We start from the raw sequence: 22,262 nt of genomic DNA on the forward strand, positions 1-22,262 counted from the left end.
AGCAATAGCACCTGCTGGCTGATATGCACCTGTCAGCTTCTTCTCTGCTTTAAACTAGTTTATTTCCTCTTATATCCAGAAATTGAGTTCTGTATTTTAAGTTCTGTTTTAATGATTGTATGGAAATTTAATTTTTTCATACTCATTTACTTTTTTTTGATGTTGCAGTTATTGTTATGGACAAGTCATACCTGTAATCTGGGTCCCTGAAAAGTCCATTTGTCTTTTGTAAAAGCTGAGAATCTGAGACATTTAAATAGAACAGTCCTCAAGCCTGCACATAATAGCTTATTTCTAAGGGAGCATTTTTAGCTGAATGTGAGCAAAATCCTATGAAATAAACTTAAAACATTTGAACAAAACTGCAGATGCTTTTACATTGACTTCTACATTGTGTCTTGCTATTCATATGCTTCTTTGTAAATGAAGTAACAGTAAAGAAAACAGGGATTAGGGATTAGGTATTGTAGAATTGATCATACTCAAAAAAGTTTTAAGTGTGTGTATGAGAAACTGTAAAGGTCTTCAGATACAATGGCACTTAAAAGAGTTAAGGCACTTAAAGCAGTGTCGTGTTTTAGTACCTAATGTATTCTCTTTGTTAAAAAAAAAAAAAAGTAAATGGCAATAGAATTAGATTGTTGCTATAATTTCCTGTTGCTAATGGATGAAGGAAGACTTGTAAAACGAAGGTTCATTGTATGATTTTGCTGGAAGGCACAAAGGGTGAAACTAAGAATATGGATGAAGGGTTATCCAAACAAGAATGGCAGCTGTTCTGAATCACAGAAAAAAATGTAAGCTTTTTCAGCCTCACAATATCTCCCTAATCCTTGATGAAAATGTTATGAAAACAAAGGGCCAATAAGACAGGATTAATAAATGGAATTTTAATAACATTGAGGGTCAGAAGACGGTTACATTCTTTTAAGGATCAGCTGTCATTCCAGAAATCTTATTTGTTAAGTATTCTAGAATATAGTAAATTGCATTTGGCACTGCTTAATGACTTGCACTAAATTCACCTCTGTCTTTTATTGATGTAGTTGAAAAATATTAAAATGAGACATTTTTAGGGGCATTAATTCCTCCTCTGTGCTCATTGGTTTTGCATTTGTTGCTCTTCTTGGGGACTTTTGAATACTTTTAGACAATGTACATGCATTCAAACTCCTGTGATCCACTCCTTCCTTAATTACTGAAACACTCATGGGTCATTAATAATAGAAGTAAAACAGGACATGAAAATTCAGAGCTCTATGTAAGGCTCAAATAAAGCTGCTAAGTAGCACCTTTAGGGTGCAGGATACTGTGCAAACATGTAATAATAATAATTCCCTTAATAAGTATGTGTGGAAGGGAGATGTGACAAGGGCAGATCAGGGAAGCAGAAAGTCTCTAAAAGTGGTGTCAGTGGAAATGCTGGATTCCAAACTCTCAAATTCCCAGTTGCTGATGCCATGGCCAGACCCACCAACTGCTCTCTCTGGGACCTGTGGTGTCCTTTTAAAGTTATACTTGAACTGGAGTTTTAGTCTGTTCTTACGACTTCAAGTTCAATATATGTGTGTGCTGTGTTTACATGGAAATGATATTTTACTCTAGTAGAAGTTTTATATAGGAGGATCAAAGCAAGCTTGTATGAGAAAAGAAGCATAGAGCCAAAACAAATAATTTTATAAGTTCACCTTTTCTGAAGAAAGTGTCACAGGATACATTTTGTTCAGCAAGATGAAACCAGTCATTTTAACAAACGTGAGCCTGTGCTAACAGATGTTGCTGGAAAAAAAATTCTCACTTAGTAAAACCACATTTTTCTGGCCTTCAGAGACAGGGCTGACTAGCAGGGAGCCAGAAACTTCTGTGTGGCCTTGGTAAAGTCAATTATGACCTGATTATGAAAGGTGTTGAAACCCTGTAAGTTCAGTTGGAGTCACTTTGGAGGACGTTTTCAGATTTAGGTGGTTCTTACTCAGCTACATACTGTACTGCTATAAATGCTAGAAGTGTATATTGGCCTTGTCTCTTTTATCTTTTTATCATGTGGAGATAATTTTTTCCCTATTTTGTGGGAGTCAGTGTTAGGACTAAATAGTTATTTTTGAGTATGGTCTCTGATTCATCAGAGCTTTTAAGCATATGCTTGAGAACATTGCTAAATTGTGCAGACATCTCTGAAATAGTTGCAGTAATTAAATGTAAAACATTATGAGCCTGAGCCAGAAACATTAAAGTCAAAAGGCACTTGACATTGGCTTTATTCACATAAGCTCTGATCCTGCTCACACTGAAGTATTAAATGCCTGTCACAAGCGCATATCTTATTATTTGTAAATCTGCCATTACTGACTGAATTTCTTTTTGGCTGTCTGGTAATGAGGGTAGTGATTTTCATCCTTTATAGTACTTTATGCCTTTGGACACTTTTCCTTACCTCTTTTTCTCTGTTTTGTCTAATGCCCAGGTGTTTCTCGATCAAAGATACTTCTGTAAATTAGAGTACATGGCATACATGAACATGGGCGTGTTACAGAATTTGAAAGTATAAGTTGTTTTTTGCAGAAATTCACCATTTGTCTTTTTCTTACTAGGAAAGAGAGGTGTATTATACTTAGCCTTTACAGTAAAAGTAATTCTTTAGAAATATGGTACTAAACAATAAGATGGTACTAAACACAATATCTTGAGTGGCATGTAGAGACCTTTAGACAAAATATTTAACTTTTTTTATGTTGAAGTACAACAATATTCAAAGAGGGAATTTTGAGGGATCATTTACCTATAGGATAGATAACAATGTTCCAAAATACTGATATTTTTCAGTATTTTATGCTTTTGATTTCTTTTTGTGCCAGCTGAAGTAGAGATCTATATTCTATGCCCTTTTCTAGGAGCCAGAAGATATTTTTGTGAATTTCCTTTCATATTGTTTATTAGCGGTACACAATCTTGCCTTGTTTAAAGGTTTTTAGCTTGCACACCAAATTTTGCCTGCATTATTGCGCTCATGATTCTGCCAGTGTTTGAGCACCATTAATAAATCGATCTTCAGCATGTTTCTGAGGCAACTCACTGAAAACCTGACTGCCTGAGCTGAAGTCACTTTAGAAACCTGCAGAAGAAACAAAAAACAAATACAGTTCCCCTCATTTCTGATTAGGGGGTGGATCCACTGTGGCAAGTACTTGCTCTGTGGGGAAGCAATCAGTAAATATATGGTTGTTTGTCAAAGCCAGGCTAAAAGCAGGAGAAGCTATGAAAAATCTACAAGAACTATCACATATGGAGAGAAATTTTAATGTAAAGTTTTTAAATTAACAAGTTTCAAGCTCTGTGGGCTTCAGGCAGGACAGTTTCTGTTTATGCTTTACTAAAAATATTTTCTGATAAAGACAGACCAGATAAATTTCTATCAATAGAATAAATATGTTTCTTAGGAAAAAAAGAACTGTTTTATTCTCCTGCAAATTATTCCTGTGTTGGACTTTCTGTTCTGTTTGACTGTGTATAGTGCATCAGATGTGTATATCTTTTGTTAAAACTGTGAGTGAAATCCTTTGGTACTTTTAAACTAGAATTGCTTAATGCAGTAAGACAAATCCATTGTGTGTGTAACTGAATACTTGCAGTGGCGTATTTAAAACTGTGATTAATCGTTGCTAGAAGTCACGTGCTAAATAAATGATTTTCTCTGAAGAGTGAAAGGTTGCGTGATCTTGATAAATGTTCGCATGATTTTTTTCCCTTCCTACAGCACTCTTAGTCCAGATGTTGATCCAGTACTTGCCTTCCAGCGAGAGGGTTTTGGACGCCAGAGCATGTCAGAAAAGCGTACAAAGCAATTTTCAGATGCCAGTCAGTTGGAGTTTGTTAAAACACGAAAATCCAAAAGCATGGATCTAGGTAGTGAGTGATGTTTTTTCAATTTTTTTTTATTTGAACCTGATTTTCATGTTGTAAGTATATAGATTTTATAATTCCAAACAGATTGTGTATGTGCAGTAGTACTGCACATAATGTCTACTTGTGGGTAGTAAAGTACTTGAATGGCCAAGTGGCCTGGGTGTTGTTTGCTGTTTGTAAATGTCCATACATTCAAATATCATAGCCCTCTGGATATATGGTTTTGCCTAAACACAGTAAAGAGTATTTATTAAAATTGAGGTGAAAAATGCATTTACCAGTCCATACAGAATGATTGTGTAAAACTGTACTGTGCTGTGGTTCTGGGTAGCCAGGTTTATTCTCAGTCCTTGATTATAATGCAGTTAGCCTTAAAGGTCTTTTATAGTCTCTTATTTTGTAGATGAATTCAGAATTAGAAAATGGGACTAGTCTGACATCTGTTTGAGACCCAAGTTTTAATATTTATATCAGAAGCCCTATAAAGTAGCAGTGGCTAAGACAGGCAATCACAGTGATCATTTTAACTGATAAACCAACTGAGAATAAGTAATTGCTAACAAGCCCATCAATTTTTCTGCCGTTGCATTTAGATTCTGAAGTGCAGACTCTAGTAACCTCAAACAGTGAGTTTCGATGGCTTAAACACGCAGAATTCCCTACTCAGAATAATAAAATACAATGCAATTCCTCCTTTACAATAGTTGTGTTTTGCCTACAATCCCTAATTCACAAACATCCTCAGGCTGCAGTCAGGTTGGAGGTGTTGACTTGTCTTGACGGATGCCGCGTGCTAACGTGTCAATAACATATTGTACCTGCCCGTGACGTGAACGACTGACACTGCATGAAGGTTACTGGTTTGCTGCCACTTCTCCCCAGAATGTTGGCTTACTCTTGCAGTTTATTTGCATGAAGTAGGACATTTCTAAGGTCCCCTAACTTGAAAAGAAAATATGCAAAGCAGGAGGAATGTTGAGTGCATGTGGGGCATGGGCACTAACTGGGCTAACCGTTATGCATTTACCTTTTAACAGTAGCTGACGAGACTAAGCTCAGTACAATGGATGACCAGAAAACAGGTAAGAATTGACAGTAAGGCTGTTGCTATAGAAACCTTGGTCAAAGCAGCTTACCACAATTACAGAACTGCCAGTCAAATTGCATGAAAACATGAATATTCCAGTACTTGCATGGCTGCTTTCTATTGTGAATAATCAAGTCGTACAGAAAAAGAAAATTTTTCTATAGGATAAGTATCCAGGGTAGTATATTCAGCCGGGTCATGTAGGCAAACACCTGTTTCTGCACTTTAAACTCATCAATATTCAGAGTTGTTTGGGGTTTTTTGTCCTTTCAAAAAAAAAAAAATCTTGGAAAATCTCCTTCTAGCTTCAAACTGCAGTGCACAGAGAGATGATTTAGAAGAGTTGAGTATTTGGCTATTACAGTGCTAACACAGTGCTTGAAAATAATTATTTTAATTAGAAAACTGCTGCTTTTGCCTTAAGTGGTCATCAGATACATGTTGTGCATTGAGTTGAAGATTATTTGTGCAAGTTGATTTGCTTTTGGAGCTGAAACCCGAGCATCATAACAGAACAAAAGAATATGTAAATAGAATCTTTTCCACATACCATTCATTGTAATGTTTCAGAAATGATAATGAGAAAGAGCTTTCAAGGCATATTTTTTTATTAGTAATTAAAATAATGCACCAACTGCAATTATGAACCTTTATGATTTATTAATATAAGTTAGCTTTTGACCTGCAGAATGCTATTTTAATTAGGCTAGATCCAGAGGACACCATAACATTACTTAGCTCTAATTAGGAACAATTCACCTTTTTAACCTGAAAATATTATTTATTTTATCATGATTTGAGGAGTAGTGCATTCAATACAGAATTTACATTTACTAATTCACAACTGCATCACTGTTTAACTGGACTGTATAACATGAGTAGGAATACTAAAAAGCTGTAAGTAATCAAGTGATAAAATTATCATTTTTATTTGAACGGATAAGTCTTCTAGCTTTTAAAACGTTGCAGAATATGGCCACAGACTTGCAGCTTTGCAAAAAAAGAATGGGTAAACAAAATCAAAATGTATGAATGTTTTGGAGGATTAAAGCCATCAGAGTGTGAATGTATGAATTGTGTTAATAGTTGTGGTAATAATTGATGCTTAGGAACTGCCTTCACCTCTGAGCATTATTCACATAAAAGCAAGTTGAAGACCAAACTCGAAATTATTGTAAATTGTTTTTCATTTTCTTATTAATCTGTATAGTTGACTGGGGTGTGATTAGAATGGTGTAAAACCTGTGTGTTTTAGTAAAAGAATAATCTTCAGGCTTCAAAAGTGCATAGTGATCTTGGTAGTATCAGTAGAGGGTGGTGTGAACTGAGTGTAGTTTTCCTTTATGTGTAACACCTGGATTAAATTCCAAAAATAGAGACAAGTTGGACAACTTGGGTGAAAGAGCATGACCATGCTGTCTGGACTAGGCAGTTACATATTTTGTGCACAGCAAATGTGCTGGAAAAAAATTTCAGTGGCTGGGAAAAAGGAAAACACCTTTTGCTGTACTTTTGTTTTATTTATCTTGTGTGCTTTTAACCAGGTTTTGTATATAAACACTGGATATCTCCCATTACTGAAGATGGATGTAGCTGTTAAACAAACCACTTACTGTAGTTTGGCTTAAAAATTGTCTGGTTCTAAGGAAAAAAAAAAGCTTCAAATGTGTGGTGAACTATGCTTTAATGAACTCTAAAAGCCAGAAAACTTCAACATGTATTTACTTTAGAAAAGATAAAAACAAACTCTGTTACTGTCACAGTTGGATTTAATAGTATTGGCTGAAAAGGAGAGCACAGAACTCTCCAGCTCTAGTTACTGTAATAGTTTTTTAATTATTTTTCTTTCTGTACTTCACTTGAAGTACCTAATCCTTGCAGTGTTTACAGTTCATCCTAGAGGTTAGAAGTATATTCAGTAGCAATTGAGCATGGCTCATTTATAGAGTACCAGGCATACTATAGCTCGAGGTCATTGTTTTTCCATAGGCATGTTATGAAAATGAAAAAGAAAAAACAAATAAGATTTATTTAAATTATTTATGGATTTATTTTTACACAATGCTTTTTAATTAAACTTTTATTAAACTGAATCAAAATGAAACTCGTTTTGATGCAGTTTCTTACTTTATTCCTCTCCTGCCTTCCGCAGATGGTGTTGATTAGTGTCTGAACTGAACTAGAAATGGAAAAATTTATCAAATGCAATGGAGCAGATATTACCAAGTAAATAGACTCACTGATAATGTCCTTCAAGAAGGTGTTTAGAAAGTAGACTTTATGCCTTTGCAAAACTGGTTTAATGAAATCCAGAGAAGTTTTTGGCATCAGTTGCAGGTAGCATTTGACTTGACAACTCATAAAACTAATGTTTCAGAAAGAAAAAAAAAATTGTCATTTGAAAGAATGTGCTGATGAAAAATTTGCTTTATAGACTAAAATTAGCCACTCTGGACAAAACATCATATATCCCTTGACACCATGGGGTTTGCCTTTGCAAATCGCCCGAGCGGATTGGTGTCACTGTATAAATAATTACCTTAGGGTGAGATGAGGAGGGGCACAGTGAGTTGTTAAACAGTGCCAGCACAAGGGAGAAACAAAGGATAGGGATAGGGAGCAGCACACAGGCTTGGTGTGATGGCTGTGTGCTCAGTGTCCCCTCGCTGTGCGTGCCATGGAGAGGCAGCTGCACAGTCATGAACTGCATGGTGGCTGCAGGGCTGGGAGGGCAAGGCCTGGCCCTTGTCCCCAAGGGCTGGGGACGCAGGGAGTGCAGGGACACGTGTGATGGGCAGGGGCTGTGCTTGGCAGGTGACAAAGCCCTCAGGAGATGGACAGGGTGTGGGCACTGGGAGCTGTGAGGAGGATGCATGGTGGCAGTCACGGCAGGAGGAGCGCTGAGATACAGAGGGATGAATCCGCCTCAAAGGATATTTGTTAGGGAAATTGTTGGAAAGGGAGATTTTGATAAACTTCAAATTTTAAAAATTATTAAAGCATCCCTTTCATCCTCAGTCATATAAATATGCTTTAGGTAGATGTGTCTTTTCCTCTGCTTTTTTCTTCTTTAAATTCTTGTGTCAAAATAGAGGTAGGACTCATTCTGAGCAGATAACGCTTCTGATGATTACCACCAGGGCTGTAAAGGCTGGAAGAAAATGCTGACATTTTTGTGTTTAGAAAACAACGTTTTGATGTGACTCATAAATTTTAAACAGAGTCCTTTTTAAAGAAAGTTTGCTGGTTTTTACCAGATTATGGGTAAACTATTCACTTTCTGACTGATGAATTCTAGTAATAAATTCTTAACACACTATTTACAGGGACCTAACTGTGTATTTTTAGAATAGTAGGTTTGCTATGAAGTAGCCATAGAAGATAGTGAAGGCATCAAAATATACATAGCTCTATGATCACACTGGTAAAATTGCTTGTGAGAGGAGATTTCCCCATTTCAGATTCTGCAACCTGTTCACATTTGTGTTCGTGGCCACCCAAGTTCAATAAATATTCTTATCATTTATGTAATCCATTATTAGTTTTACAGTACTGAACATTAGGTCATATCCCAGATGGGATATCCTTTGGGAAAACACAGCTTACATAAATACAGTTCTCACAAAGGTCTATATTGGGTGTCAGGAAATTGAACTTTTTTGTGTTCTTTATGAACACAAATGGGCACATAAATGCCTTCTTTATAATTACTGTTTACAAAAGGAGCCACTCAGTAATTAGGAAAAGATATATGAGCATTTAATTTGGAAGGTTACAAAGCAGAATGTGGAATAAGGAAGTTTACAGTAAGCTGCTATGTAAGAGGACACCCTTTCCTTTTGTATATGAAATTGGATCTGTCAAACAGCTGGTTTATATATGATTGTCCCATTTCCTCTTTTTTTTTCCTCCAAGATGTTGCATTCTTTTTTTTTTCCTGTCTCATAGACAGTTAAAAAAATACAATTAAATACTTTGAAAAGTAAAAAGCAAAATAAAGTCTCATTTCTTGTGTACCGCAGGCATTATTAGAAGAATAGCAGATTTGACCATGGACTAGAAAGTGGACAATTTTATAGGGCACTGTCTAAATTTAAGTGCTTTTAGTTGGCAGAGAGAATATTCTGTAAAACACTCGCCTTAGACTTCAGGCCATTTTCAGAAGTTTGGCAATTCCAGTCTGCAGTTTGTTTGCACAGCTGGGGAGCCACCAGCCCTCCCTGGTCCCAGCTGGCCCTGTGCTCTGCCCTCAACCATCCTCACAACCCTCAGCTCTCTAATAAATACAGGCTGTGTGTGAGAGGGTGGCTTCTTCTAGGAGATGGGAATTCATGAAGATAAAATGTCTCATTTGTTGGGGTGCATTATTTCTGACCAAGGGTCCAAGCAGAACCACAGGCTGCTGGGGGAACCAAACTGCAGAGTTGTATAGACCTGGGAGGGCAGATTTTTGGTTTGTTTCTGTTTACAAGTTAATCTTAACAGTAGGGCAGCTGAAGAGAAATACTTTGACAGCTGCTCTTTGAATTTATTTGATCTGAGGGATTTCAGTTTAACGTAATTGCTCAGACTTTTAATAGCTGAATAGAAAATGAAACATTCACTGCCTTGCTTCATCTCATACCAAGGTAACAAATGATGTGGAGGAAATTTGCCATGCTGCTGTTCAGCATCTCTTCTGTGGGGGCAAACAACCCCCTTTTCTCCCCAGAGAATACTGAATAGTTTTAGTAGAGCAGTAGCAGTTTTCCCCAGTTTAAGGTAACTTCACATACCTTTCATAAAGAACAGTGACAGATGCAGTCTCCCTTCTGTTTCCTAATTTCTTCCAGAATAGGGATCATCTTCAGAATTTTGTACTATTCTGAGATAAATGTTTAAAAGAGGTAGTTTTCCTTTTTTACACCTTTATTCACACCTATGCTTGCTAATGTACTGTTAATATTGAAAATTCTTGCCTTGGCTCTGTCTCTCAGTGGTGGCTGGCTGTGAAATTTATTTTTGCCAGATAAGGATGCTAATGTCAACTAGGTAAGAGCCTACCACCTGGAACTGTTGTGGTGCCCCAACACTTCTCTTTTGTGCTCCCTTTGGGTAGAGAAAAAGTGCAAATTTTATATTATAGGTGAGGGCTCTGGTTTCATAATTGCAGGAAATGTAGCCATGATGATGATGTCCCACCTCATCTTGCTTTCCACTCCCAAATCCTTTAGAAAATCTAGCTAAGACTGTTCTTGCACTTCTGAATAAAATCAATAACATGGGGTGTTTTTTGGGTTTTTTCCTCCTGAAAGATTCTTCCCAGTTTTAACTTTAGTATGATGTTTAGTTGTGCAGTTGTGGGGTGATTTGCAGTGCGGGTGGTAGTCTTAAGGGCAAAGGCTGTACATTTAACCCACAAAACTGAGGATTGAAGTCTGGATGGAGAAAGGCTGTTGCAGAACACTGCCTGAAGCTTCCTTGGCACATCTCTGGACATGCTGCCCTCTCATCAGTGATAAGAGCTGCCCTCAGCCCCCGCTGTAGTAGTGCTGCCCCAACAATCTCTCCTTGTGAGTGCCAGGAGTGTGTTTATTTGCCAGCTGGGTAACTGGCATTGCCCATCAATAATTCCACAGATTATTGTTAAGCAATTTCACAATCTGAGCAAGTCAGCTGATATTTCTCAGAAGCATTTAATTATGAAGTTGTTAGCAATTTGATGCAAGTCTTTAAAATTCAGACAAACAGCATGTTCCTTGAAGCCAGAGGTCAGGCTACTTTGCAAGACTATTTTACACTAAACATGATAGGAGTCATGCCCATAATCTGCTCTGTGTTCATCAATTGCTAGTACAGAGGAAATTTTCTGCTTGAACCAAAAATAGTTAATTGTTTTGTTAGATGCTGTTAGATATGCATCTATGCTGCTTGTATGAGCTAAGTTTTTAAAGCCCCTTTATCATTTAAATTGTGTAAAATAATAGTAATGGATGTTGGTCTCTCTTCACTGATTTGAAAAGCCAGACATTGCTAACATTGTCAGTTCCACTGACTGTGACTTGACATACTCATTTGCTTCTGAGACCAACAAATCTGTGGAGAATTCCCTACAGATTATTGAGAGATGATGTGAATAATGTTAAGTGTGTCCCCAAAGACTTTCAGGATGGATATGCATAATCAAGCATGCCGTTCTCAATACTAATTCTAATTACTTTTTCTCCTCCTTTAAATCACTAAGGTTCCCCAACCAGAGATGTGGGGCCTTCATTAGGTCTGAAGAAATCCAGCTCGTTGGAAAGCCTGCAGACAGCCGTGGCTGAGGTGACACTGAACGGTGACATTCCCTTCCACCGCCCACGGCCGCGCATCATCCGAGGGCGAGGCTGCAACGAGAGCTTCCGAGCTGCCATAGACAAATCTTATGATAAACCTGTAGCAGATGATGATGATGAAGGCATGGAAACTTGTAAGTATACTGTTGTTTTGCATAGTGAGTGTTAATGGCATAGGTTAATTCCTTTAGAAAGTGACTAAAGTAGCAGAGCATGATTTTAGAATTTTAAAAGAATGGAACTAACTTCATCAATATTTAGACTTTTTCCCTTCATTTGCTTTAACAGATCGCTGCACTCTGTAGCTTTCTTCCTTTCTGAAATAAGAGAATAAGATTATTGGGAATGTGTTTACTTAAGTTACTGTGAAAATATTCTGTAAGATGGCTAATTAATGTACTAATGTACACTAGAAAAAAAAAAATTAGGTAGAAAGGCAAACCCACTAAATTGATGTTATGAAAATATAGGCATCTAACTTTGAAATAGCACATTTGTAGTGTTGGGGGGGATAAAAAGAAATCACTGTCCTTTAATTAGAGTGAGTAAGGTTGGCAGATCTAATAAAATATAAAGTTAATGATCAGCTATTACCCACCCTAATGGGCATTCATTTACATTTTCAGTTCTTTAACCCGAAGTATGACCCAACATGTGGAAAATGTCATTAACATAAAAGAATCACTTCAAAGCTAACCTTATCATTATTGAACTATGTAAGAATGGGCTGGTAAAATGACAACTCATATTGAATGAAAATAGTATGAATGGTAAATTACCTCAATCAGGGGTTGTATTAAAATCATTGAATTTTTAACCTTCATGTTGTACTACTTTCAACTTGTCACACACCAGCAGAATTTTTTTTTTAATCAACCTGCAGCTAGTTAGAAGTTTATGAATGAAGATGATGATGGGAAGGTTGAAGTAGTAAAGTATTTATTCTGAATTTAATGAAGGCTTAAAAAGAAGTTTTTTGCTCTTTTTAAAGTTTTTTAATTTCAGAAATTTGGTTTCATAAGCATCATTCCCTAATACTCTTTGATAAATTACTTCTGTAACCACTCATTTTTAAAATACTCGTGGCCTCTTTTTTTTTTTTTTAATCTGCCTCTTTTTAAGAGTGTTCTGAGGCCACAAGGGAGATCATTTTGCCAGTCACTTTTCTCAAAGGTACCTACAGATGGAATTAATTCTGCTTTGCTTTTCCAGCACATAACAATTTCAGACAGTAGTGAGGCTAAATGCTGGTGTGCTGCTGCTGGCTGTCAATCTATTTCTGGCCGGTAGAAGAACAGGTGTTAAAAAATGTGTAATGATCCTGCTTATTCTTACAAACTGCATGCCTGTGTTCTTTTGGGACATCAGACCATGTTTTTATAGAAGGCCTTGTTGTGAGCCCACTGATAGCAATATCCTGGTTTGAGCCTTCAGATATCCGAAGTTTATCCACAAGTTACAGATGGTTTAACTTTAATTGATCAAAAATATAGCAAAGCTGTTGTTGTGAAGCACTTTCAAGGTGAGTATAGGTTTATGAGATTCTGGTAAGGGTTTTTAAGCTTGTTGATGCAATGCATGGAGAGTAGCAAGGAAGTATTTGGAGCCCTTTGGATCCTTCACATGGGAGCAGTGGTGTTGTGGCTTAACTCCTGCAGCAGCCCAGCCCCCAGCAGCTGCGTGCTCACTCTCCCACCAGTGGGACGGGGAGAGAATTGGAAGGGTGAAAGCTGGAAAACTTGTGAATTGAGATATAGTCAGCTTCATAGGAAAGCATAAGCCACACAGACAAGCAAAGCAAAACAATTCACTGCTACCCATGGGCAGGCAAGTGCTCAGCCATCCCCAGGAGAACTGGACTCCATCATGTCTGCTGTTACTTGGGAAGACAAACACCATCACTCCAAATGTCCCCAAGTTCCTCCTTCTACCCTCAACTTAATAACCTGAACATGATGCCATGTGTTCTAGAATATCCCTTCTTTGGTCAGCTGGGGCCACCTGTCCTGGCTGTGTCTGCTCCCAGCCTCCTACACATCCTCAACTTCCTCACCACTGTGGCTGGACAAAAAGCAGAAAAGGCCTTGGCTCTGTGTAAGCCCTGCTCAGCAATAACAAAACATTTCTATATTATCAACCCTGTGTTCAGCACAAATCCAAAACACAGCCCCATAAAAGCCACTATGAAGAAAAATAACCCTACCAGCCAAAACCAGCAGAAGCAGGGACCAGACAAAGCCTTGTGGCTGAAATCAAAATGTTATGGGGTGAGTCTTTGCCCTCATCTCTGGATGAAGTTGTCTCACACCATGGACCAAGAACCGTCTCATGTCATGAGAGAGCAAGAGCAAGGCTTGTCAGGTCCCACATGGTGAAGAAGAGCTGAGCAAAGTGTGACCAAGCTGTGTGTGTACAACTATGCATTTTGTTGTGTTCTGATAGCTTCCACATATGGTAATGAAACATCCAAGAGGTATTTCAGAAATTTCAAGTGTCAGATTCATAGAAGGAGATGAGTAGCAGAGCAAATGTAAGAAGTTGATTGGACAAAATTCAGTCCTTGAGGATTTTTGCTTCTTGTGGTGATGGAAGAAGCTTAAGAGCTGTCCCAGCCCTATGTCACATGCCTTCCTGAAAATGTCTGTATCTGCATTAAACCTAAAAGCACTGCAGTCTGCTTCACTTTGTGTAAATTTTATATGGACTTGAGCTTCCAAAGAATTTACCAAATGGTGTCTTCAGCTGGACAAAGTTTGGGCACATATGAATATGTAGGAGTTTAACAATCTGGATCTAATGTAACTAATACCTCACTGCTGCCATAACAACGTCGCCTAAGTTTTTTTGAAATTGTATTTATTTATTCCATAATTGTTTGAAATTAGAATGTGACTTTCTCTCATTATAAAACCCAGGCAAACATGCTGGTGGTCAGTTTGGTGATGCCCTTGAAGTTGGATCCATTTGTCTTGCTTGAATATTTTTGCCTTTCTCCAAGTGTTTCAGTGCTAGAAGTGTTTCTTTGCTTCCAGACAGTGACCCACTTTGGATTAGCAAATAATAGCAGAAAAGCCATAAAGAATACAGGTAGCATATGAGACAAAGGGGCTGACTCTTCTAAATATCCTTGGAACAATATGCTATTAAATTACTAAGTGTAGGATTAAAATCAGATGGCACTGACTGGATCTGAGGTAACATTTTAATTATTTGAGAAGATGTGTGTGAGTTTTAATGGCTGTAAAGAAGGAGCATTTGTGGAAAGAGGTGTGGGTGTTCAGCTGTTACAGATAATTTTGCCTGCTTTGGGGGGGGGGGCTTTTGTTGATTTTTCCCTTTTTTGTTTTTTTTTTTTGAGTGTTTTTTTGTTGTTGCTTGTTTTGTTTGAGGTTTTTTTCTTTAATACTTGAAATAGCTGACTAGAAGCAAAATGTTTATCTTTAGTGGCATGAAGAAGAACAAGGAATTTTGGTTGGGAGAGATCAACAAAGCTTTCTAATCTTTTGCTGAATCTTAATTGCTGGAATCTAGGGCTGTATTAAATATCACAATAAGAGGCCTAGAAGCTTAGTGGCAAAATAGTTTCACATTAAGTAGCTTTGATTCCTCATGTGCATCTTTTCCATTTTATGGGCTAATTAGGAGAATAGCTTCATAATACCTGTTTGTGTAGTTCTCCATACTGCAGTGTGGTTCATGAAATGACACTAGTGTGCAGTTTAATTGATGTTTAAAGTATACTCCAATTTAATTTTTTGGCTTCAGCATCCTGAATGGAGAGGCAGGAGGTTGCAGGAAAAAAAAGGAAATAACAGCACCAAAACAAATACATCCTGCGTTTTGCAGTAACCTAATGTCATTACTGCAACATAACAAAAATTAGAAGTTTCATTTGTAGCCTGGGTTTGAATTTTAATTGAGCAGCATTTGCATTTGTTCTAAACACTAGTAATTATGTGTATGTTAATTGCAGGATGACTGCACTGCATAAAAGTAAAACAATCTTCTTCATGTCGGGTCCTTTTAAGAAAACTGGAAATCTATTTAGTTCAGTGGAGAGACCAGTGTTTACTCCAGGAGAGCAGGCATCCCAGTTCACAGGCCTCAGTCTAAGCTACTGAGTTAATTGCAAGCAAACTGTATGATAGACAAATATTAATTGCAACACTAATGCAGAAAGGAGACAATGTTCTTCATGGAATGTGCAGAATAAATAGGAAGTGGGAGCTTTGTGTCCTGGTTCTGGCCAGGACAGGGCTGACTATGGCCAGGACCCAGAGGTTATTCCATACCATCTCACATCATTTTCCAGGGACAGAGGAAGGGGTCCCTGTCAGGTCCTGCAGAGTAGTGGACGGAACAGTCAGGTGTTGTCAGGGGTGAGAACTTGTGTGCCAGTCATTCTTTCCTTTGTGCCAATCGTTCTTTCCTTGTGTGCCAATCGTTCTTTCCTTGTGCGCTCTTTTATTCATGGTGTTGCTGTTACTGTTGTTTTTCTTATCTCATTGCTGTTTCCAGTAAATTGTTCTCATCTCAACCTGTGATCTTTACCTTTTGTGCCTCCAGCTGTCCTCTCCATCCTGCTGCAGGGGCAAAGGGGAAGGGAAGGGGAGTGGGTGGGTGGCACATGTTTTGGAGAGTCTGAGTAGGAGCACCAAACTGGGCAGTTCCCTTCCTAAACACCACGACACACTGTTATGACAAGTTGTTCTGCAACTCAGCATAGCACAGTAAACTATATATATATATATGTGTGTGTGTGTGTGTGTATATTTATGATTTATTTAATGTATTGTTATGTGAGTATGAACAAACTTAGGTCAAAACTGATTCATCTTTAAAATTCTAGCAGTAAAGTTCCAAGTAAACAGTTGATCTCAAAATTTGTCAGAAATTTCATACAGTTTTTTTTTTTTTGCTAATTATATTCGTTTGCAAGTACAGTCTTTTAAATGTCTAGTTAGAACAGATTGTAGCTATAAATTAACATGTAAAAAATTAACATTTCTATTCCAAAGTGTTTTCCACAATTCTTTTAATAATAAGTAAATATCATTCCAGACACTGATTAAGAAGCGCTGGGACCAAAAAAAGTACAAGAACAGCTAGTACAGAGGCATGTATAGGACCTATTCATTTCCTAAAATACAATAACATGGATATTAAAACTGTATCTAAAGTTGAGAAGCTCCTGTATCATCTGCTTTACTCATAGCAGTCCTGAATTAAATGCCAAGGCCTGGCCACTCTGCTGGTTTGTACTTGAGAGTGCTAGTTAAGATTCAAAAACAGTTACTAATGTTGAGATGTATCTGGCATGGTATATTTTTCTTGAAATATATCTGTGTGATCATCCAGGGCTGGAGAATATTTATAGAAAACTTGATATTTGGTGCATAAGTGCAAAGTCTATTGGACACGTCTATGGATTGTAATATTAAGGAATAAAGAGTATTTTGCAAGCAAGTTTCTGAGAGAGAGAAGACATTATATTGAATGGCTTTCTGTCAGTGATTTGTAGACTTTTCAGGTTCAATGATTTACTTGCAAGGTGAAGATGAATGATGACTAAGAAAAGCAAGTTTATATTCTACAGTAGTCTACAGATGAGAAATTTCTTAAGAATTACACTCTTCTGTTGGCTGTAAAAGTGTTGCTGAGATCTTGAACAATATTAGCAGAATAATAGTAAGAAGTAATAAACATAGGTGAAACTAAAAAACATTTTCTTCCTTCTATAAGCCATTTCAAAATCTTATTGAGTACAAAAATTCTCTTTCTTTTCCATAGACTGTGACTATATAAGGCAAGACTGTTTTTTTCAAATTATACTGCCAAAAGTTGTTTGGAGCCTTTGTATTCATTGGAGCTACAGGAGGCAACACTAAGTATGCATCTGTGTTCCTAATTGCTGCTTTGTGCAGTCTGTTGGAAAGCTGGGAGATGGTTGGAGCCCTACTTAAATGTGATGATATAAAATGTTAGAGCTCATGGAAAGTCCCAGCTTCACAAGGCATGCAGTGCAGTGTTCTGACCCACCAGCTTGAAGTGTTTTATTTCTTTCTTACTAAACTACTGAAGCAGTTTTCAGGTTTTCAGTGGATTTTGTTCTTTTAGAAATTTTTCTTTCAAACTTTCTCAACTACATGTGGGCTGTTAAATCTAACCTTGGTTGTGCTTTAGGACTCCTGGTCTTGGATTAGAAACAGAGAAGGAACATTTTACCTGCCCTTAAAGTATTTTACTTGTTCCACTGGATGAAATCTCCCCACCTCAACCTCCCAGGCTGCCCCATCTCAACCAAGAATAACACCAAAAATAACAGTCATGGTGCCTGATGTGTTCTAAATGGCTCCAGGAAATGAAGAAGCATAACAAAACTATTATGTTACTTGCAGAAGGAAAAAAGCCTATTATGGCTTGCATTGAGGTTTAACACTCCCTAATGACTTTCATATTTTTATGAGAATATAACTTAGAATTCATGGACAAGGCATGCTGCACTGGTGTTACTTCTTGCAGATATTTCTAAATCTCTCCTCAACTGATTTAGATACTGAAACAAAATGGACCAATTACTATCACTTTGGTAATTCTCTTTATTAATACATACATTATCCAGAGTACCCATAAAATGCAAATTGTGTTTTGCAGAATGGTCTGCAAAGGTGAATTCCTTGCTTTTATGAGTTTAATACTTCTAATGAACACTCTTGAAAAACCATGTAAGCAGATACTGATTAAAAAAAAAAAGAGTTTATTGTGGTTTTGCATATATCCTGCTTCAAAATACGTTATGGAATATACCAAAAATCTGCCCTTTTTGTTTGTTCTTATGTCACTGATGTTTCTTAATATGTGCTTTCAGTGGAGGAAGACACAGAGGAGAGCTCAAGATCTGGGAGAGAATCTGTGTCCACAGCAAGTGATCAGCCATCCCACTCATTAGAGAGACACATGAATGGAAGCCAAGATAAAGGTGACAGAAAAAAAACTGGAAAGGAAAAGAAGAAAGATCGAGATAAAGAGAAGGATAAAATTAAGGCAAAGAAAGGAATGCTGAAAGGCTTAGGAGACATGTTCAGGTAGGTACTTTGCAATCAAATGTAGAATGAATTATAAAAAGAAGTTTGTTTTTCTAATTAGTCATTATTGTAAATTCTTGCTGAGGCCATATTTTACTATGCAATTCCATACACGGTGTATATAGGCTGATCTCTCAATTTTTGAGTCTATGGATGGTGTCATAAAGGAGAAGCAGCTCAGAATGAAAGAGAAGGAGATGGCTGGCAGGCCAAAGGAAAAGAAAGGCAAAGAAAAAAGTAATTTTAAGCCACAGACTGCTGGGTTTTGAAAGAGTCTTTGGTCTAAGGCACATATCCTTTGACAACTCAAAACATTGGGGATTTTGTTTTATTTTTCCCCTTTAATACTGTACCCAAAGCTTATGTGTTGCTAAATGAATGTTTTTCTTTGCTTTACTATTAAGACTATTGGTATAATGAAGGCAGGATGTGAAAGAGATTAATCAGTTTGAGACTGAGAAACAGCGTGCTTCTCTCAAGGAAGACAGGATCTAAGGTTGTGTGCTCTGAGAATCCATAGAGAACGGGTCAGTGAAAGACCTGATTTACCAAACACTGAGTTCTTTTTAAAGGAATCATCTCTCCAGTAGACATGAGTGAGCTGAAAGGAGCACACTGCTGAGGTACACCCTGCTGTTGTGGGTAAATGTTGTAACATGACAAACATCTTTGATCACTTGTGGAAAGGGGTGAGAGAGCAAGAAAACCAGTCCTTCTTTTAGCCAGCTAGAGTAAATAAACACATTTCGAAGAAAAAGCAATATTAAAGCAGTGTTTGTTTTGTTATTTAATTTTAAAGTGAGGTACTGGTATTATTTTAATTATTTATTAATGATTCTACTTTGAAAGTGTATAAGGGGAGTTTCAGTTAACTTTCATCCCATTACTTTCTTTATCCTGTAAAATATTAGTTTAACCTGTTGTAACTGCACAGGTTCTTGAGAATTGTTCTGTGACTGAGAATGATATTATGAGAGTAATAAGTAGAAAAAGTGGTTAATTAGGGAAAAAAAGTAGTTAATTTGAAAATATTGTTTTGAAATCTGCTTTAGGAAACACTAAATAATAGCAGGCTCTTAGACAGTGTATGCCATAGAACAGAAGAAGAATTATAGGAGATTGTCCCTCATGTCAGGTAGGAAGAGTCCTTCAGCCTGCAAAGCCCATGGGGATGCCCTTATCCTGTGGATATTTGCCTGCCTCAGTTCAAGCCTGGAGCAGAGCATGGCACCCCACTCTGGCAGAGCGTGAAAGGCAGGAGATGTGAAATGCTGACTGGTTCTTTTCTGCACTCTGTCATTTTTAAACAGCAGAAATGCCAGGTAAAATTGAGGCACAATATGCATGATAAATCCTATAGGCTCTGAGTAGTAGCATCTTGGATACCTTGAGTGTTGTCTTGTGAGTTCAGTCACAAAGTTTTTACAGCATCTAGAAAACTTGGGCAGCTCCATGGGCCAGGCAAGGTAACCATTTCTGTGTGCTTGATAGAACACTTCTGAAATGTCTAATTTGGAAACAACACTAATTTGAGTGATAGGATGATCCAATGCTTTGTTGTTTGCTCTTCATAACAGTCAACATTTTCTTGAGGTTTTTTTCCTTCACTACCATTTCTGAGTGAACTTTACTTTTCAGTCTCTGCTTAATTAATGTGAGAGCTGTGCTATCTGGATATGGCTGGCTCCTCCTGGATCTGTAAATTAACTTGCACCTTGTCAGCCCACACAAGAGAGGTGTTCCTGGCAAGGAAGAAAATGCTGATTGAGAGAATTAAGCATTATGTCTCATTTCCACTTGGTGCTTGATTTGCTTTGTTGACAGGCTTCTCAATAATGTTTGAGAGAAGGGCTTTGTTATGTCTGCAAAATAAGCTACTACTTCTACCTATAACATGTTTTGTTTTTCTGTACATTTGACATATATCATAGATATCAAATAATCACTGAAAGAAGTTGTGTGGTAGAAAATAATGATGACAGTAACATTTAAAATTCAAACCAGGATCAAAGCATAATTGGATGTTTTAGTTCTGCACAACGTTGTAATTTATTTGTCTTTCTTTTTCTTCTCTCCTTTTTCACTTTTGTATTCCTTTTCAGTGCTCTAATTTTTAAAAAATATTTCTTCATTAGGTTGTATGGTCAAAAACACTTGTGGGATGAAGTTGCTATTAACTGACACTTTATTCCAAAAAGTATGTCTGTATTTAGCCAAAGGGCTTTTCATTACCTATATGCAAACTGGCATCTCATAAAGAAGAGTCTGTGTGATGTATAAAAATAAGTCTCCTTGTGTTCAGTAAAAATCTTAGGATTTACTGCTGGAATCTTCATTAAACTCTACTGTGAGATGGAAAGTCTCACTAGAGAACCCTAAGTTACCTTTATCCTTCAGCATCTAGTCATCATTTCCAAGAAATCCCTGGATGACTCAGACAAGAAGTCAAAATCATAAGTAAATCTTCTAAACGCCTCCATTGTTTTGCTGCTTGTAGTAAAGAGGATTGACAGAACCTTGGTGTAGAGCTGCAAACTGCAAAACTGTGTGGCTCTGGCACACACAGCTCCTGGTATTTCTAGAGACCTTTGCTGGCATTGGGTGTGGACAAGCTGGAAGTTCACCTTCTGACTGTGACATAAATCTGCCTGAGCATATATGTGTTTCAAGCTGACACTTCAGGACACAATGGATTATTTAATTGTGCCATTTGGCTGAGAATTCTTCTCACAAATGAAAATAGGACAGAAGTTAGCCTAGAAAAGTGTTAAGCAGAAATATTGGTCTATTGGAGGAGAGGCAGGTGCTGCAGTGCTTTGATTAAACCTGAATCTGTTTGTTTTATCTGAGGATTGGAATCATTCTTGTCTTAGCCTTTCAGGAGGATCATGTGCCAGATCCTGTGGCCTGTGAAATGCTGTGCAGTTCCTCCTTCTTCAGTCAGAGGGTGCCTGGATGGCCACTGCCAGCTGAGCAAATAGCTTTTGGGAAGCTGAAATGAAGTTCTGCTAGCTTTTTTTCTCACTGCTGAGAAGCCTTCATTGAATATATGTATTGACATCAGAAGTTTATAAAAATCTGTATGCTTCTTCAAATGCAATATGAAATATGTTTACTCATTTTGAGTCTGATTTTAAGTAGAGATTTTGTTTCTTGATAAAAATTAACCTCACAACACCAATCACTAGTTGAAGAAGTTATTATAGTGCTGCCTTAAGAAAGAGTCTTCACAGTTTCAAAGAGTGTGCCTGTAATTAGTGCTGGTAGATGCACATTAATTTAATGGGTCTCTGTGTTGTGCAATTCTTTGACATTCCTCTCCTGAGAGAGAAAAACGGTATATGGTGCATTTTTCCTCTCCCTTTTGCCCCTATTGTGTACAGAGTATTTCTATGAAAGTGGATCCCCAGAGGATATGAGAGAGGAAGATTTGAGATGTTACATATGAAGATTTTGGATGATGATGAAATGACACATCTGCTGTGGTGCTGCTGGTCACTTACAGTCCCTTTACTTAATTCATGCTTCTTCCCAGTGTGCAAGCTTGGATACAGTTGTTAAATGGGTGACTGAACTGATGATGTAAAATATGTCCAGCAAGCGATCAATCTCAGGACAGGATATGTCTGAGGAATAACACCTTTAGGTGAAAATGAACTTCCAAGACATTGAGAATAATGAGGAGAAAGAAGCAGCTCTGGGTTTCCAAAGGCAGGAAAGGGAATAGTAGGGAGACTAGGCTAGCTAGCCATGTCTTGCTAAAAATATCTAGGGACAGTCATTGCCTGATAAAAAACCCCAAATCTACTGAAACAATTAACCCTTGATGTGATTGGAGAAAAATGGCTTTGAAAATTCATAGGGTATGTT

The 22,262-nt window shown here is 37.5% G+C and overlaps 1 protein-coding gene across 14 annotated transcripts in view; it reads left to right on the forward strand.

Annotated features, from left to right (window-relative positions):
• Positions 1–22,262, forward strand: part of PARD3 (par-3 family cell polarity regulator) — a 444,327-nt gene that overhangs the window by 287,112 nt on the left and 134,953 nt on the right. For 11 of the 14 annotated variants that reach the window (XR_009420516.1, XM_059493593.1, XM_059493627.1 and 8 more), the window contains 4 exons: positions 3,755–3,906; positions 4,941–4,985; positions 11,214–11,441; positions 18,176–18,392. Coding sequence is in view for 13 of the 14 variants with exons in the window: in XM_059493593.1 (XP_059349576.1) it covers positions 3,755–3,906; positions 4,941–4,985; positions 11,214–11,441; positions 18,176–18,392 (642 nt within the window). In the remaining variant the exon portion in view is untranslated. The remainder of the gene's footprint in view (positions 1–3,754; positions 3,907–4,940; positions 4,986–11,213; positions 11,442–18,175; positions 18,393–22,262) is intronic. The other 3 variants (XM_059493600.1, XM_059493647.1, XM_059493617.1) reach the window with 2 other exon arrangements.

The sequence above is a fragment of the Ammospiza nelsoni genome, chromosome 1 (assembly GCF_027579445.1).
Source record: "Ammospiza nelsoni isolate bAmmNel1 chromosome 1, bAmmNel1.pri, whole genome shotgun sequence".
Taxonomy (NCBI): domain Eukaryota; kingdom Metazoa; phylum Chordata; class Aves; order Passeriformes; family Passerellidae; genus Ammospiza; species Ammospiza nelsoni.